Source organism: Aedes albopictus, chromosome 1 (genome assembly GCF_035046485.1).
Source record: "Aedes albopictus strain Foshan chromosome 1, AalbF5, whole genome shotgun sequence".
Taxonomy (NCBI): domain Eukaryota; kingdom Metazoa; phylum Arthropoda; class Insecta; order Diptera; family Culicidae; genus Aedes; species Aedes albopictus.
The window spans coordinates 85615258-85634591 of record NC_085136.1 but is presented as its reverse complement, the minus strand read 5'-3'; the positions used below and the strand labels follow the sequence as shown (position 1 = coordinate 85634591).

The 19334-nt window shown below is 37.3% G+C and overlaps 1 protein-coding gene across 12 annotated transcripts in view; it reads right to left on the bottom strand.

Annotated features, from left to right (window-relative positions):
• Window positions 1-19334, bottom strand: part of LOC109622444 (F-actin-monooxygenase Mical-like) — a 237276-nt gene that overhangs the window by 55025 nt on the left and 162917 nt on the right. For 10 of the 12 annotated variants that reach the window (XR_009996097.1, XR_009996098.1, XR_009996099.1 and 7 more), the window contains one exon: window positions 5452-5706. The exons of the other annotated variants lie outside the window; for them this stretch is intronic. Coding sequence is in view for 5 of the 10 variants with exons in the window: in XM_062844928.1 (XP_062700912.1) it covers window positions 5452-5706 (255 nt within the window). In the remaining 5 variants the exon portion in view is untranslated. The remainder of the gene's footprint in view (window positions 1-5451; window positions 5707-19334) is intronic. 12 annotated transcript variants of the gene reach the window in all.

Genomic DNA, 19334 nt, shown 5'->3' with positions numbered 1-19334 from the left:
CAGCAGGCTTTCAAACAAAGTTGTGACGCAATTCCGGGAGATACCCATAGGATGCTTTTAGAGATTTTGATGATTTTTGATGGAGAGAATAATTATTATCTGTATTCTAGAACAAACTCATGACAGATTTTGGAGTTAATGGAAATAAAGTTTTTAATCAAATTTATGAGACTAGGCTCATAGGATTTTGGGGCTTTGTTACGAGTTCCAGGGAAAAAATGTGAGATGCTGACGAAATTCTTGTATAATTCTTAAAGGCCTTTTGTTTTGTGGAATTATGAAACGATTTTGAGGAGAATTTTGGGCAAATATACTGAAAATTCCGAATATCTCAGAAAATTTTACAAATGAGGATTTTTGTAAGATTTTAGGTAAATTCTTGCATTTACTACCATATAGTTAAGAGTAAAGTCACTATATATATACAGGATAGAACTATCGGAGCCAATTGAACTTGACAGTTCGAGAGAGCTTGAATATGAGGAGAGTGTTGTATTCGTAATACATTTATGTTCTGAAAACACAAAGCCTGTCGAAACCTTGAACTTTTTCAAGTGTTGCCAGCTCTAAGGAATTTCTATTCGCCTGACTGTATATATAATGACTGCAGTTCAGAGGGGAATCAATGCACGATTCTGAAAGGGAATGCTGATAGGATTCCTGCAATAATTCAGAAGACGCTTTATGGAAGCGATCACGGAAAGTCTGTGGATCATATCTTTTCAGATATTTTGGAATGTATTGCGTATTGAGTGGAATTCTAGTGAGAATTCCTGAAAGCTGCTGGCACTTAATACACTAAAGGAATCCCGTAGGAAATTATGGTGGGAGGAGAACTCATAGTATTTTGATGAAAAGCAGGATTTAAGAGATTTCTGGTAATAGAATTCCGACGGATTCAAAGTGAGCTTCAAAGCTATGATAAAACCAATATAACATCATTCTGGGCTTATGGTGGTTCTGAAAACCCCACCAAAACTAGTTAGATTTCAAAGTTTTGCTTGGAATGAGAATAATTATAGTATTAGAGGTTCGGTAGAAAATAGAGAAATTTATGCAAATCCGCGAATGAATTTCCAGTAGAATTCATGTGAGAATCTTTGTAGAATTCGTATACGAGCTTCAAAGAGAAATATGAAGACATGTCATAGGAAATTCAGGGGAAAATACTGGTGGCTTGCAATGGGAAGCTAGAAGGAATTCCAGATAAGATTTGAGTATAATAATATAATTGAAAATCTTTCGTTTATCTTATAGGAATTCCAAAAAAACTCCAATGGGAATTATGTTGATATGTCGGAGAATTTCTTATAGGAATTTCTGGTGTTATTCTAGTTTCGAAGAATTTTTGGAATCAAGCTTGCCATTTGATGAAAACATTCGCGAAATGATGCGATTTGCTTTCGACAACGAATACGTTTTCACCCATCCTCGCTTTATTCAATCAACTTCCCATACGAGTAGCACACGAACGGACTCAACACTAATCAGCATAGTTGACTCTTCCTTTTCGCCGTTGAGCCGTTGCGTTCTAGCCAAGCATCTCTTTTCATCGCTTTCGATGCTTTTCGACAGCTTATCGCGAAGCATCGTTGGCTGAAAGCTTTATTAGTATGGTATCGGTACATGCGAATGTTGCTTCTGTGTGTGTGTCGAGCGTTCGTGCCGTAGCTTCGCAAACCAACCTATTCGGTATGGTTCGGCTCTTCGGGCGAGCGTGTGGCGGCACAGACAGATGTGTGCAAAATCGTTTGTGATTTACATCATGTTCGTTTTGCCACCTCTTTGCTGCTGGTCATCGCTGATCAGTGCACAGTTCAATCGCACGCGATAAATATACAGTTGATGAGTTGTGATGAGCACTAGTGAGGTGATCATTTGCATCATTGTTTGGAATATTTTGTCGGATGTCTTGACTTGATATCAGGTGCATTATGTGTGGCAGAGATGATTTCTAGTGCTGATAATGACGGAAATTCAGGTACGAATCAGGTATATGCCAGGAATGTTTTTCTTGTTATATTGGTTCATAATGTAGGATTTTTAAAGGAACTTTTGGATATTCGAGTAAGTTTCTGGAGGGTCCTGATGAGATAGGTGAAAATCTAAATGATCTTTAAGTTGGAAAGTTACTCGAGAAGTCTGGTAGAATTTCGAAGGGAACATTTACAGGAGATAATGAGCGATTTAAGTTCAAACTACAAGCAGGATCTTTAATTGTGGAAGACATGGTGATGGCATTTACGGTGTATATTTCTAACCAAATTTAGGGAAGAATAAGAGATGTTGGAAGATGTTCTGTCGGATCTCTGTTAAAGCGAATTGTTGCAATAATTCGAAAATAATTTTAGTAGGGATTCAGATAAGACAAAATGGACAAATTTGTGTAAGGCTTTAGTAAGCACAATGATGGAATCGGTGGCGATTATGATAGCAATCTAGAAATCTCGTAGAGTAAAACTTAAGAGCAAATTTTAGGCAGGGCTGGGAGTTCTCGGCGGAAATTTGTGTGATGATTTTTGTAAGATTCCAGGAAATTTCGAAAATGATTCTCAAGGGAGTGTAGATAGTAGACGAAGAACTACAGTTTGATACCAAAGTAAATTCATGTGAGATTCTGAAGCATCATCATTATCATATTCATGTGAATTCCAAGTTAAACTTTTGGAGATTTGGATATGATTTCAGTGCTAAAGCATGCAGCTTGAAAGATAAAACCTGTATAACATCTAGTCGGATACTCTAGAGGAAATCTCATTGGAATTTGGTGTAAATCTCGGAGGAAATTCAAATGGATATTTCAGATAAATTCTACTAGGATTCCGATGAGACTGCTGACAAGACATCGAAATCGCTTCGATTAGCATCCTCGTGAAATTCGATTTAACAATCAGTTGAAAGTCCAAAGGAAATCTAACAAAAATTAAGGAGCTTCTCTTGTGAGAATCAAACATTTTTTTTGTCAAATTTCTAAGTGACGCTGAAATAATTCTTGTAAATACCCCGTTGGTTTGACCTCATCTAATCTGAACACTTTTTAATTTGACCCCCTCTAATCTGCACATCGTTCAAACTAAAAATGGTTCAAACGTTATTCAGCTCATGGAACGGGGAGAAACGGAACGCAGAATCAAAACAAAACAGCAAAAAGGGTTACCATCAGTGTGTTTTTCGATGCCCACAGAATTTCTAGAAGTTCAAATTAAAAAATGAACCCCGTTGGTTTGCATGAGGTGTCGTTCAAATCACCGGTAGACGGTAATGGAACTGTTAGTGAAATTCAGAATGGGACATCTGACAGGGGAGTGAGAGGAATTTCGATATAATTCTCATTAGGATTGTCAATGAATTCCTGTGAGCCTTTGGGAAGAAATGGACGGAATTCCTGTGAGAATTTTGAGGGATTTATGAGAAGATTTTTGAGAGAATTTGGAAGAAATTGTTATGAGATTGCGAAGTGAATTCTAAGGAATATTTCGCAAGAATTCTCCTACGGATTCAGATGGAACTTTGCAAGAAGTTCGTTAAATTGGTGGACTTATCCACCGATGAACAGAAATCACTCGTTCCGAGATTTTTGACACATTAGCAGGGCCGTTTCCAATAAGATTTGGAAGATTCTGATTGGAAATGGTCCGGATCCAGTGTCTAAATTCACGGACCTAGTGAATTCGATTCATCGGTGGATGAGTTCATTCTGGACTTATCTACCGATGAGCCGATTCACCTGATCCGAAAATTAAGACACTAGAGCGGGGTCGTTTCCAAACTGAACTTGACGATTCTGATTAGAAATTTCCCCGCAGTGAATTTGGTTCATCGGTGGATAAGTTTGTGGCGAGAATTTTCTAGATTGATGGGATTCCTGAGATTTTTCAAGGATTTCTGAGTAAGCTCGGGCTGAGATCCCAGAAGCAATTTTTAGCTATAGGATTCCAATAGGAAATCAGAAGAATTTTTCTGACAAAAGTCTGATAAAATTTAGTTGAATGGCCGGTTAGTATTCCAGAGAATTTAGGGTGAGATTTAGGCAGAAACATCGTCTATTATCGGGACATTCACATGAGTTTTTCTGGACAGAATTCTTATGAGTATTTGGAGAAATATTGATGAGAGTGGTTCTGACAGGATTGCGACGCACCCGAATGCTACAATGAATAACAGAAATTTAGGTGAGTAATTCAGGGAAAAAATCATGATGGGATCGGAGGATAATTGGAGCAAAATCAAGAGAAATGCTCCACAACAACTTAGGGGGAATTCTTGTGGAAATTTGGGTTCTATTCCTGATATGATATGATATGATATGATCACTTCTGAATGCGGGGATATTTGGGAGAAAGGCTAGGGATACTGTGCAAGACTGTTTGAAAACTACATTTCAGTGAGATAGTTTGGTGAATATTCAATGCCGAACTTGAACAAAATTATAATGTATCATGTATAGTCCAAGATAAATTTGAGGAATAAATACGAAGCAGAAATAAAACACACTGGTTTGACAAATGTAGATTGAAGTCTCCAGGATAATATAAGGAATATGATGATGTTTCAGAGCTCACATATTAGGGAAAGGGAATAATTTCATACAAGGCTTGCGAAGGAATTGCCGGATTTATCATGAATTTGGCAAAGCTACTGAAGAAAGTCCTTCTAAGAATAATATACTCTCCTGTAGGATGACAATCAATTAATTGCCCTTTTCCGGCTATACCAGTGGGACAGTAGGGCTAAAATACACATACAATTTTGAAGTACTTGTAGGCCAAGTGCGTTTACTTGACAAATTGAGAGTTTGTGAAAATAATACCACTTGTTTCGGAGTCCGTTCGCTAGTCCGGCGTTTTAATCAGCTAAGCCATACAAGAAGTAACGATTCTGCGGAACTTGTTTTGTGGCTTAGTTGATTAAAGCGCCGGACTAGCGATGCGGAGTCGTGGGTTCGAATCTCACCAAAACAAGTGATATTTTTTCCACTTGTAACTCTAAATTTGTCAATTAAACGCACTTTGATTTCAAATGCTTCAAGTTTTTATTTACATCTCCTGCAGGAATATCTTAAAATCTGAGAAATTGTTGACCGCAATTTTATAAGTTCGTTAACGATATAGTGACGAATATTGCTGGAACTGGAAAAATTTTGGAACTTATGATGAGTTGCTTAAAAGGAATCCCGAATATATCTAAGAAACTTTTAAATGACCTGCTGGAAGAGTTTTTTGACGTAAAGCCTATTGCAAGTTGGAAACTTGAAAAGTATGAAGGAAATTTACGAATTTATGTGATATATATGGTTCATAAACAGTTCTGATAAGCTACTGAACCGAATTTCCAGAAGAGTAGATCGCCTTTCACAAATCAGTTATTCATCCAGAACACACTTCACCCACACAAAACTTCCAACGATAAAACGCCAATATTCGATCATGCATAGCGGTTCGATGTCCTTACGGGATAGAGCAGCTTCCGTTCCAGCTCCTTGACCCGGTCGGTAAACTCCGGCGCCTCCTGCCGGTACAGGAACAGCGAGTAGTCCTCGAAGGCGCTGGAACTGTCGTCGCCGCTCTCGCGCAGTAGCGTGTTCGCCTGCAGCATGTGCAGACTGGTGAAGAAGTTTTGGGTCTGCTGGGCCCGGGCCAGGCGTCGCTTCGTCTGCCGATCGAGCCGGTTCGCTTCGATCTCCTGCAGGCGCCGGGTTCGTTCCTCCTATACGTATGGAAGACAGACGACGATGGACGACGGATGGACGTATGGCGAACATAGTATAACGAAGAGAACAGACGGAGAGAGAGAGTTGGGGGAAATCAAGGGGCGGTATATTACACAACCGTTAGCATCTGTAGTTTAACTTTTATGATTATAATGCTTTTCAGCCTTATTTTTAAACTGGCCGAACATGATATGAGATATGAACTTAATTACTCTTCTTCTGTTTTCATTCGAGCTACAGCAGCGCTCAAAAGGTACTTGACAAATGCTTAACTTCTTTGATGTGATAAAAAAAAACTATTTGTCAACTATCTTTCTGTAGCTACTTTACTGATTGTACGCCTGGTGAGCAGCAAACGAACGAACGAACGAACGAGCATGATGATGGGCGGCGGCAGAAAGAAAACGCAAACTTGAGATTTACAATTATAATCAAGTACCAATTTATTCAGCATGCAAAAATAAAAACTATAGGCGAGCGATGAGCGTAGGCGGTGTTGGCGTTATTAGGTAGTTGTGTGATAATAATAAATCGGTACGAGGGAAGAAAGTAACTAAAACACAAATAACGGAAATATGGAGATAAAGAGAGAGAGAGAGAAGAAACGGAAACAGAGGAAGTCTAATTCTACTGACACGGAATCGAATCTATTCTACAGTTTTAATCCTCTAAAGCTAAGTGGGTTAATACACGGTCTACGTATAATGTATGTATAGCTATAATCGAATGGGTAAATGTGGGAAGCGTAAGTGCACAAATGTAATGCAGATTGTCTTATGCATGCAGGCAAGAACGGCAAGCGTTACTTCGGTCGAACTATACAGCACACGCGCGGAACACTTATGGGCGAACTTCACTATACAAGCTATCCTATCATATTTAATGGTATAAAATGTACATTCTTTGTGTTTCTGTTCAGTGTTGAGTTGTTTGTTTGATTCATCCTTGCATTCTACATTTATAAGGTACGCTATAGCTGGTGGAGGTGTATGGCGGCTATCTTACATGTTGGTTGTCTGTTCTGTATCTATCTACTAGTGTCAATAGTATGGTATTAGCGTTTGAACGGAGCGCAACGACGACGACCGGCGGACGATGATGAGTGAGCAAGAGCAATACCTATCAAACCGCAAAGAACTGGTCGGCGTTGACTTGCGGAATTACAATTTGCGGGGGTGTCGATCTGAGTTGTGTTCATCAAACACGGCTTTGCCGGTGAAGGTTGCACTACTGGTCGCGTGCAATGTCGGCTTTGTTCGAAGGAATTCCAAAACGCGATAGGTATATTGTGTGAGATGCATTAGTTCTTTGTGGGGATTGACGCATGCCAGTGCATACGATAACAGGACACAAAGAAGAAAGCAATTCATTGCTATGACAGACATTATAACTGTATCATAGAAACACATAATAATCATAAAATCTATTTGCAAAATCCTCTTCCTGCAAAGCTTTTTGCAAATGTGCTCCTGCCCAAATGGTCCCAGACCCTATATTGATTTAATATTCAAATTTCAAAACATTTTTTATCATTGTAACCAACACGCTTGGGCAATTGCATATTTGCTTGTCAATTATGATAGGGTAGGCTATCTTTTTTGGGGAGAAACTAATTGATTTTCTGACGGCTTTTATTTGCGACATTCATGAAGTAGCTACTAGAAGTGATTCTCAACGAGATTCAGAAGAATTCTTGGAAGTCTCGCTATAAGGTCAAGAAACTATCGAAGCCTACATTTCCCCTGTTAGAACGAAACTCAAAAAGGGTGAACATTTTCTGGGCAGAATTCAACTCGAAAGTATAAATGGTTTAGACATTCCGTCTTCAGCTCATAGAGCTTAAGAACTGACTTCAACTAGACCCTCCCAGATACTCAGGAATCTTGTCGAGAAATTAACTTTATTATGTTCGATGTAATATTGATATCTGAAGCTTGCAGAAGTTGTTCGCATGCAAATTATAGTAATTGTTGCCTAACCACAGTTCTTTGAACCCAAGGCATGATTCAGTTAGGTAATCCAATATTCTTAGGAATAGTTGTAAAGAGACCTTTAAATTGACTAATGATACAATGTAAGCTTATGTAGCCTACATAGGTACCATTTATACACATTTGTATAATACTTAACAGTTCATCCAGTGCACATTGACTTGAAGTACTGAAGACAATCAGTTCATCCTAGCTGAGCATTGTCGAGAAACTTACTTCATCCTGAACGATGCAATATTAGAATCTGCTGCAAACAGAAGTCCTTCGTGTGAAAATTACTCTTGTTTTTGTCTATCTACAGTTCTCTGAAGTCAATGCATAACTTGGCAATGGTTATGTGACACCTTCTCATTGACGCATGATTAAATATGAACTTATGTGGCTCATAGAAGAGCAACGTAAGCAACATGTATTTACAGTTCGTCTTCAGTTTATTGAACTCAAGGATCGACTTCAACTAGGTCGTCCCAGTTACCCAAGAATCTTGTTGAGGGATTTACTTTATCCGAATCCGATGTAATATTCCTTTTTGTAGCTAACAGATTTTTTCGCGTACAAATAACTTTAACTGTTGCCCATCTACAGTTCTCTGAAGTCAAGGCCTGACTTCGGTGAGATCGTCAAGATTTATCCAAAACTTGTTGATTATACAAACATTGTCAAGAGCGATTTACACAGCAGAAAATAGTCTGTGAGGTCAATAAGTGAACTATTACTCGCACGTGTTTCAAATCATCTGGAAATAACACACGTTACCGTAGATTTCGACAGTTCAGAAGTGTTGAATATCCCAAAAACTCAAAAAAAATATCTTCAAAGCCTCAAGTTCCGAACTGATACCATCTCCAACATCAACTCGACAACTAAATATGCAAACTTCGATTGACATACGTGGCGTATGAGAGAGGCGCTTTTGGGTGCTAAATCGTACTTGGTCATTTATTACCCGACCTGACCCAGTGAATCAACGGCCTTACTCCGTTCAGAAGTACAAAAAAATGTTGATCTCATACATAAAGTACCGTATTCAGCTGTTCTATTTTCGGTATTTTTTTTATCTGTATTAACGAGATTTTTAGCCCTAGGCTAGTTCATCTCGGGACCCACGCTTTACTTCCCTTCCGAAGGAAGAACTCACATTTTGTGAGTTTGTCGGGAGTGGGATTCGATCCCAGGTCCACGGCGTGATAGGGTAAAAGTTCAGATTACCGAATGTTCAACACCATATTACTCAAGTTCGTAAAAAAAAATTACCGAACGTTCGGTAAACTCTACTAAATCACCGGTAATGTTTACTGAACGTTCGGTGAAAATAGCCGAACTTCGGCAAAACTGTGCTGAACTTCGGTAATCCGAACTTTAACAGAAAATAGAACAACTGAACAAGTAACTCTTAAATAAGTGTGTATATTGGCTCGAATTCTTCCCGAGCAGAGGAGAATATCAAATTAATAACTACGAAATAACACAACCTGTTTTTATATCTTGGTTTGTTATCATTATCTTATTCATTATCTTATCAAGGCATTACTTCTCCATAATATCTTTTGATGGGCAATCTTATCTTGTTATGAGCACGGTATTGGCAAATAACATTTAAATAATATGCTTTGTTGTAAAACAAATATTGAACTATAGAGTGTGCACAAATATTTAATTATCAATACCACAACGATAACAAGTTTTGAAATCAAAACTACATCATTAAATTTACGTTGTTTTTAGCATTCCGTGATGGGGAGCTTATGCATAATCTCTCATTTCACCTTCCTCTTCTCTCTGCCCTTACATGCTAACTGATGGCATACCAGCTTCTCAGCTTAATGTTTTAGTGTTATAGATAGCAGAGTCGACATTGATCAGCGGAGTTGAGCGACCTTTATCCAAAAGAACATGATTTCAACAACGCCAACGAGCCATTTTACAAGATGTTTACGATAAATTTCCAGAAAGAGCCTATTGAAAGGTTTATTAGAAAAATACTATAAATTTCAGACTAGTATTCTGGGGAAATTCAAAAAATTGGGTGGAGAGAGAGGACACCCTATCTCCCTCGTATCATTTACCATACCTTATATTAAACATAAGGTACATTATTATATTTTAGGTATATTATAATCATAACTAATTTTGCTTTTAAATTATTATAAATAACATAGAAAGTTCAAAATTTGTTATTGAAATATTTTATATTCATTATTATTAAGTTGTTATTGAAATCAACAAAACATGTTATCAAATTGGTCTTCCAGGAACATTTTTTTTGTTATGATTTTTGTTATTTTGCCGCTTATGACAGACAAGTTTATAACATAATATATTATGTTAATAACATGAAAATAACTGATTACATTGCTCAGTTATTTTGCCAAAATAACACATTTTATTATGGAGTTGTTATTTCCTTCTGCTCGGGTTTAGAATATTTAACAAGATAAAAAATAAAAACAGTGAGCCTGCTACTGGCATATATCAATTTAATGGACCGTCGAATTTATAGACACTCGATTTTATGTACTTCGATTTTATGTGAAATGTAAAAACCTAGATTTTATGTAATGTTTAAATTGTTTATATCCAATCAGAAACTTGCAGTTTGTATTATGATGACTTATAATGCAGCAGTTTTCAGGTTTTTGACACGCGGAGCACTATATCCCAATAAAATGTTGTGTGGAGTACCCATAATAGTGCCAAAGCATACCTCAAGACATACTTTGTTTTATATATTCACCTGAATCTCATACTTTTTGACTTCATTTATTATAAATATCGCTCGTTTTGTCGATGATCACGATGCACGGAGTATATGGGGTGATTCTCTGGCGATATTTTTTACAAATCCCTTATATTTTTGGTGGACTCATAATGCATACAAACTGCCCATTCGACAGATTTTTCCTCAAAGTTTTCTAACATACTTCGTTCAAGATTTCTTATGACTTCCTTACCGAGGATTGTCATATATTCCTGATATGTTCGGTAGATGTCATGATTAAATTCTAAAATTTGTAACAAATTCCATAAAAATGTCATTGTAATGCTTCGGCAGATTAATGACAAGCTGTGTGATGAATTATATCCAGTGCTTTCATAGTAAAATCAAAGCTAGTTAGTCAAGGTTCCCCAATTTCAGCGTTTCTGGTACATTCCCATTGATGAATTCCTGGAGGAATCTCTGAAGGAACCGCTTGAGTAATTGCTGAAGGAACTGCTAGAACAACTTCTGAAAGAATCCATGGAACAACTTGTGAACAAATCCCTGCTGAAATTTCTGAAGTAGTTCTAGGAATATTGAAGAAGTCTCTAAAGATATTTTCGAAAGTATCGCTGAAAAAAAATCAGAAGGAATTTGAAAAATAAATCTGAAGAAAATTTTAAATTAGTGTCTGAAAGAATTTCTAAAAAAAAAGAAACAGGAATATTTTTCTGAAAAAAAAATCCAGGAGGAATACCTGAAGAAACACCTGGAAACCTCTGGTAGAATACCTAACAAAACTTCTTGAGATATTTTTGGAAAACATCCTGGAGAAACCCCCTAAAAAAATCTTAAATATTTTGTTTTTAAGTAATGAATTCCTGAATGGACTTACAGAGAAATTCCTAGGTACGCTTGGAGGAAATCCTAAAAGAATTTCTGAGAAAATACAAAGAGGAATTTCCGGTGGAATTTCTGATAAAATCTCTGTATGAATTTCTGCAAGAAAGTCTTCCAGCATTTCCGTAAGAATCTGTGGAAAAAAAATCTGAAGGAATACTTGAAGGATTTTCAAAGACTTTCTCAAGAAATCCTTGGAGCGATTCCTGGAATAGAAATGTGCACTACGCCATCGCGATACGGAAAATCTAACATCTTAGAAGGGTTAAAGGAATTTCCGAAGGGTTTTTTGGAATAAAAAACAAGAAAAGTTCTAAGAAATAGGATAAATCTTTGAAGGAATTTCTGCAGAGAATCATACACGACTCTCTTACACAACACTTTGTGAATTATCTGGGGGAATTCCTGGGATTTCTAGAGAAATTGGAAGTTGCTGCGGGAATTTCTGTTGAAATCCTTGGAAGAATTTCCAAAGTAACCCCAGTACAAACATTTAAAGGAACTTTTGGTTTTTTTTAAACTCTGCATTAGAACTGGAGAACTTTCTGAATAAATGTCTAAAGCAAATTCTGAAGGAATATCTGAACGAATATAAAAATAATTCGTGAAGAAATTTCTGCTCAAATTCATGGATATTTTTTTTTTGAAAAAAAAAATGGAGGTATTTCAGAGGTAAATCATGTAAGATGCTTTGACAGAATTCTTTTTGAAATTTGTAAAATAGGAGGAATTTCAAAACAAATCCTTAAAAAAGAAAATCCGAATGAACCCATGGAAGATTTTTTGAAGGAATCCGTGATGGAATTTTTGGCCGAATACTTGAACATCGAAATAATGTTTTTAAGAAAGATTTTCTGAAGACATTTTTGGTAGATTTTCGAAAGGAATCTCCTACAGATTTTCCAAACGAATGCCTAGAAAAGTTTCTGAAAAAAATTCCAGATGATTTTGTGAAGTAATTCCTGGGCGAATTTCTCAAACAATCTCTGAAATGTTTTGTGAAAAATCTTGGAGCAATTAAGTAAGAGGAACACATGAAAGATTTTCTGAAATAATCTGTAACAAGATGATTTGATTCGGGAAGTCTGCTTCGGAGACCGTCGTAATAAAGTTTGGAAAATTTTGGATTAACTTACTTTTATTTAACACCGCAGATTTGCAACAAAGGGTGATCGAGCAGAGAGCGCTACAAACCTACACTGCTCGTGCAGAAAGATCTTTCGGCAAATACTAGTAATTACGCTCTATCAAGTGCTTGTCACGAGCTCGCTAAATTTCCGAAGGAACCCCATTAGGAATTTCAGAACATATCCCAGAAATTCAGAAAGGAAAAAAATCTTGAAGTATTTCGAAAAGGAATTCCAGGGTAAATCCTCGGAGACATTTTCAAGGGAATCCCTAAATAAATTTCTGAACTTTCTGATTTTTTTGGGACATTTATGCAAATAACGTTATTGTGTATGTCCGTTCATTGCTCAAAATATTAGCTTCTGAATTCTGAACAATTCTGAATAAGAACAGGTGATGTTGATTATCTTGGCCATTCTGATGAATACTTCTAAAAAAACTCCTAAAAAAATAAGGAATCTTTTCAGACATTTAGATATTGAGAAATTTAATTAAAAAACTATCCAGAATTCATTCCAAAAATGTTTTGAAGCCATCTCTTGATTTTTTTTTCCGAGATTTTCCCGTTTTACTGTAGTTTCATCAAAAATTTCTCTTAGTGGTTTTCCAGGATAGCTTTCCAAGAGCAGCTCTTGGAATTTTGTCGAGATTCTTATGAAAGGATTTCTAGAGATATCTTCCATAGACTTTGCCGATAATTGTCTTGGATTTTTTCGCGACATTTCACCCGTACTTTCTTAGAGATTATCAGAGTTCCTCCACGAATTTGCTTGATATTTTGGCTCGAGATTACTATCAGAATTTTTTCCGGGATGTCTCAGTTTTTCCCAGGATTCCTTCCGAAGTTCCTCACGAGATTTCTCCAACAGCTCTTTACGGAGTTTCTCGCAAGATTTCACCTGGAAAACTCTAAGAAAAATCCATGTAGGAATTCCGGAAGCAACTATTAAATATATCCTGGGTGGAGCGAACCTGGTGTGATGGTTAGAACACTTGACTATCACGCCGAGGACCTGGGATCGAATCCCACTCCCGACAAACTCACAAAAATGTGAGTTCTTCCTTCGGAAGGGAAGTAAAGCGTGGGTCCCGAGATGAATAAGCCTAGGGCTAAAAATTGTTAATACAGATAAAAAAAATATTCTGGAAATAATCTTTGGACAGTTTCCGGTAGCGATTCCGGGAAAAGCTCTGAGAATAACCCCGAGAATTAGTTATTAGATTATTAGAGAATTAGTTTTTTAAAATTAATGATTTAAATTTAAAAAAATGATTAATTTAAAAAAAATAATTAGAGAATTAAAAAAAAAACTACGAGGAAAATCCTAGAAAAAGCTCTGAACGAAGTCACGGAAAGAACTTCATGATGAATACCAGCAATAGCTCTCGCAGAAAATCCAAAAGGTAATCCGGAATAAATATTGGAAAAAAGACCAGGAGAAATTCAGAAAAACTTGGAGAGGCATTCCAACACCAGAAGGAATCTTCTGAGAAAAGTCCCGGGAGAAACTCTGATAGAAATCTCCGGTGAAACACCAAAAGAAATCCTGAGATAGCCTTTCAGAAACATTCCGACTAAAACTCCAGTAGAAATCCAGGTAGAAACTCTAGAAGAAAGCTCACGAAAGTCCGGAAGAACTCCTGCAAAATAATCAAAAGAAAAAGTAATTTGGAGCTGTTGAATGAATCCCGGGAATAGCTCCGGTAATAAGTCTCGGAGAAATCCCGCGAAGATCTTCTGAGAAAGTTCGAAGTGGAAAATCTGGAGTAATCGCCGAACATCTCCAAGAGGAAGAAACTAGAGGAGGAATTCCGCGACCACATCTTTCTGGGAGAAAATCCTGTAGAGTACTTTTGTGGAGATCTCGGGATAAATCCTGGAAGAAATCTCACGAAAACGCAGGAAGAACTCCAGAATAAATCTTACGCGGGGCTCTGGAAGGAAATAACCGGGGAAACATCTGGAAAACATTTTGAAAATAAATTCTGCAGGATCCCTGTGAAAAACTCCACAAGAAATCACTCGGAATTCGGAAATTCTGTAAATTGGAAGATTGTCAAGGAAGAATCTCGAAATAAAAATTGTTCGAATCTTGGACAAAAGTACCGGTAGGAATCCGGAAGCATCTTCGAGAGGAATTCAAAAAGAAATATCAGGAAAAAAAAGCGTGGATAAATACGGAAGGAGTCATGTGAGAAATGCTGGGAGGCATTCCAAGAGGTATTTCTAAAAAACGTGCATGGGCTTGATTGACCGCCCGTAGATGCTATTCCAGTATCGCCAGAGCAGCTACATTTATACAAGGAACCAATAGATATCTGCTGAGGACTAGCAGGCATCTTCAGTGTGGGAGCGTTGGTGATCTTATATTTTTAGGCGGCAATGGCGTCTGCCATGTCAGGTTGCAGGTCAATATGGGGCAGGGGAAGAAAGTGATGATTGCAATCATTTGTATCCACATCAGGCCAAATATACCTCTGCGTCTGCACAAATTCATGCGGATGTCGGAGTGTTGGTTAGCAATGGGTTCACACATTGGTGCGTGAATGCCAGGAATTATTTATTACTATGAAGTTAATGCGGCACGATTCGCTTGATTGCATAACTCGTAGACGTTATATAACAGATTATACACTTTGCTGTGAAAGTTGGAAGGCAGAGAAACAGTTTTTCAACCCTTTTTGATTCTAGCGATGGCTATGAACATATGATATGAGGTATTTCTGAAGAAGTTACAAAAAGAAAGCCTAATGGAATTTCAGGAAAAATCCTTGTAGCGGAGCTTTCAGATGGATTATAGCTTTCAGATTCATCCACGTCCACATGGAACTTGCAGCATCTTACCGGATTCGTTGGTTTATCGGGAATATCTTCTAGAACAAGGAGCCCTCCTCTTAGTTCCTCTAACACGAGTATCCAGATTCCTTCTTGATTTAATTTTGAATAAATATCCGGCGCAATTTCCAACGTCTTCATGGAACCACAAGCTTCCAAAAAGTACCTTCAGCATTACGGAAAAAAATGTTTTGGCAGTTCTTACTACAAACATGTAGTAAAAGATCATGTTCAAAAGAAGTGGATACTACATGCTTAGAGTTTTCGGTCGGTCCAGGATCTTAGGAACTTACCGCCTTAAATTTCCACAGCGATTTCCTAATTTCATCAAAACGCAGTTTACTATCAATTTACTCATGATTTGTTAAGGAATTCTTCAATTAATTTGTAATCTAGATTTCAGTTATCAATAGACTGAGACTCCTTAGTATCTGCCCTCTTCAGCTCCAGCGCCACATTGTCTATCAGTACCAACAGTCAGTCGGCATGTCAAAACCCGAGAGTCAAAACATATTGAGCAATCACTGCGCATTAGGGTGTCCCAAAATAGAAAAAGTGACAAAAAGTTAGCTTGCTCACCCTTAGAATGATAGATTAGGGTCTTAGAAACAATAGTTCCATACATGAAAACTTAATCAAAAAATATTTAGAGGTTGCACGCATCGGTTTTATGATAAATGGACGATTTTTGGTATTTTTACCAAAAAAATGCTAATATGAGTTGAAAAATAAAAAAAATAAAAGTCATCAATCAAAGTAAATCATAGTTCTGGGTCCCGCAAATAAAGTTTGGAGGGAGTTTAGGGGCTGTCCATAAACCACGTGGTCATGAGGGGGGGGGGGGATTCGGCCTATGAGCATTTTGTATGGACGAATAAATTTTTTTGTATGGACAAATGACCACGCGGGGGGGGGGGGGGGGGGGGGTTGAGAAGTCCCAAAAAAAATTACCATGTGGTTTATGGACAGCCCCTTAGGTCACTAAAGCTGATTTTATATATTTGGCAAAGGTTAAAATATAAAAAAATCGCGATTTTTTCCGCCAAATTTTTCAAAAATGCTCAATTTATAAGGATTTTGAAATTTTTCCTGTGATTCGCAATTCCCTTATTTTGTAGCAAATTTTGTATAGATTATTTCGGCTGAAGACAGTTTTGAGCTATCTCTTTCATGAGCTGAGATATCGGCATAAAAATGAAAACACAATCAATGAAAAAAAAACGGATTTTCTTATGTTATTTGTTTTGTTCATTAGTTTCTATGACTACCATGCAAAGAAAAAGCCAATAACAAGTGTTTGACATGTTACGTTATGCATGTACACATGTTTGAAGATTTTCAGAAATAATAGGGTTACTTTGATAATTTTACATTGATTGTGCTTACCGGTTCAAAGAAAGACTCAAAAAGTGATTCGCTGCGAAATTTTAATAATATAAGTGATCGCAAGTCAGACAATCAAATTCCATATGTGAAGTTCTATGATACATGTTGAGTGATGTGTAGATCGCTCAGCAATGTTTACCTTTTAAATAGGTGTTGGTACTCTTGTTAAGCAAACAGATAGGTTCTTTCTAGTTATATCAGAACTACTGCTCTAACATTGAAAACAACTAAAATGAAAATAAAATAGCTAATAAAAACTGTAAGAAAGAAAAATATAGTTTTATAGTTTCAACCAATCGACATGAAAATTTAAATATGTGCATGGAAATGCAGGATTTTTTACGAATATCAGGGAATGTTTTCTTCATTTTATTCGCGAATTTTAACTAAAGCTAATTCTTTACACAATATTGAAATCTATTATATAATTTGATTTTAAAAGCAAACCATTAGCGCACATATTAACAGCTAGGGTTGGATTTCAGAAAGCATCAGGATGTTTAGATTCCACTATTATTTAAAAAAAATAAATAAATATAACTTAACTGGTCTAATATGTTACAAGAGGTGTTAACCTAAGAAATGTCAATGCTAAAATCTTTCTGCTGCGAAGCTTGTTAAAACATAATTTTCAACCAAAATTACAAGTTTTGAATCGGTGGCAGTAGTGATCAACAGATGAAATCTAAGAAAAAAAATCCTTTTCGTATTCACAATACGGGTGTGACAAGTTGTGTTCAGCTATATAAAACGATGATTAACTCTCACAACCTTTTCATATTGTTGCTGTCATGCAGTATGCATCAGTAATGATCAAAGCAACCCAATAATTCCTGAAATTCTTCAAAAATGTACACTTGCACGTACTATTATGTCAAACATGTGTCGTGTGTTGATTTAATTGCATGGTAGTCATGGGAACTAGTGAACAAAATCGATTAACGTTAGAAAACACGATTTTTTTTATTGATTGTGTTATCATTATTATACCGATATCTCAGCTCATGAAAGAGATAGCTCAAAACTGTCTTCAGCCGAAATAATCTACACAAAATTTGCTATAAAATAAGGGAATTGCGAATCACAGAAAAAAATTCAAAATCCTTATAAATTGAGCATTTTTGAAAAGTTTGGTGAAAAAATCACGATTTTTTGATATTTTAACCTTTGCCAAATATATAAAATCAGCTTTGATGAACTAAACTCCCTCCAAACTTTGTTTGCGGGACCCAGAACTATGATTTACTGAGATTGATGACTTTTATTTCTTTTATTTTTCAACTCATATTGGCATTTTTTGGGTAAAAATACCAAAAATCGTCCATTTTTCATAAAATCGATGCGTGCAACCTCTAAATATTTTTTGATTGCGGTTTTCATGTATGGAACTATTGTTTCTAAGACCCTAATCTATCATTCTAAGGGTGAGCAAGCTAACTTTTTGACACTTTTTCTATTTTGGGACACCCTACTGCGCATTAAAAAAGGTCCCAAACCTGTTACCAACGTACCCACAGATCAAAACCTGCTCCTTCGGAACCATCATACTAAAGACAACAGCTATGACGCCGACGACGACAACAGCCCCAAACCGGATGACGTAAATTATCGATATTACCTCACATAACTATGCTTCCATCATGCCGATGTAACCCACAAACGGCTAGGGAAGGCGCCTGCCTACCGCCCTCCCGCAGTTCGAGGTACCTCAGTGAGCGGTGCGGTGCGCGGTGGAACCATCAAACACACAGGTGCAGGAGTCAACCAAGCAAAGCATTGCACTGAGTTTAGCTTGGCTGCTTGCCATGCCGTGGTGGTACTTTCTAAGCCGGTTTGCGATGCTTTCGCCCAGGTGTCATACCATGCGACCCTCCAACATCCTTTCACTATTAGCTAACAAAAGTAAAACTCCAACTCCATTGGGGATTGGAGCTAGCTTTGGTGTTTGATGGCTGCTTCCGGGTTCTTTAAACCAGAAACTTTGCAGGATCGTAATTGAAGGATTCCGAAGGTCGATAAACAATTAAGCTTTAAATTTGTTTACAACACACCTCGCATAAAACTTGAATTCCTCGTGTGACCCTCGATAACGGCAGCGCGGTCGTCGTCGTCGATGGGAGTAATTGGTAGAGAGAGCTATAACCGAGGGAAAATCCGCATCATCGGTACGACTCAGCATCGCGTCGCGTCGCGTCTCGCGCCTAATGGCAGATTAATGTTTTATAGTCAACTAGCTGTCCCGGCAAACTTTGTCTTGCCAAGCTGTGGTGGTGTGGCAGCTGTTGAGGTCATCGCAGAAACGCACTCTAGATTGATTTGATTTCGATCACATTGAATTTCTTCCCGGCCACGTTCCCGGGTCATAAAAAATAGTATTTTTACAATTTTCATACTTTTTTAAACAATTTTCGTAACTTTTTATACATATAAACACAGCCGCCATGAAGACGAATCAAACCGTGCAAAAATCATTATGATCGGTTCACCCGTTCTTGAGTTTTGTTGCCTCAAAGGAACTTAAAACTCATTTTTATATATATAGATAGATTATAATTGCATTAGTTGAATCACGGGTTTCCTCCCAACCGCACCGCAGATGATGCCCATGGCCACTTCCCTTTTTACCTTAAACCTAGGATTTAGAGCAGTGTTTCCCAAACTTTTAGGAGGTATCGCCCCCTTGGA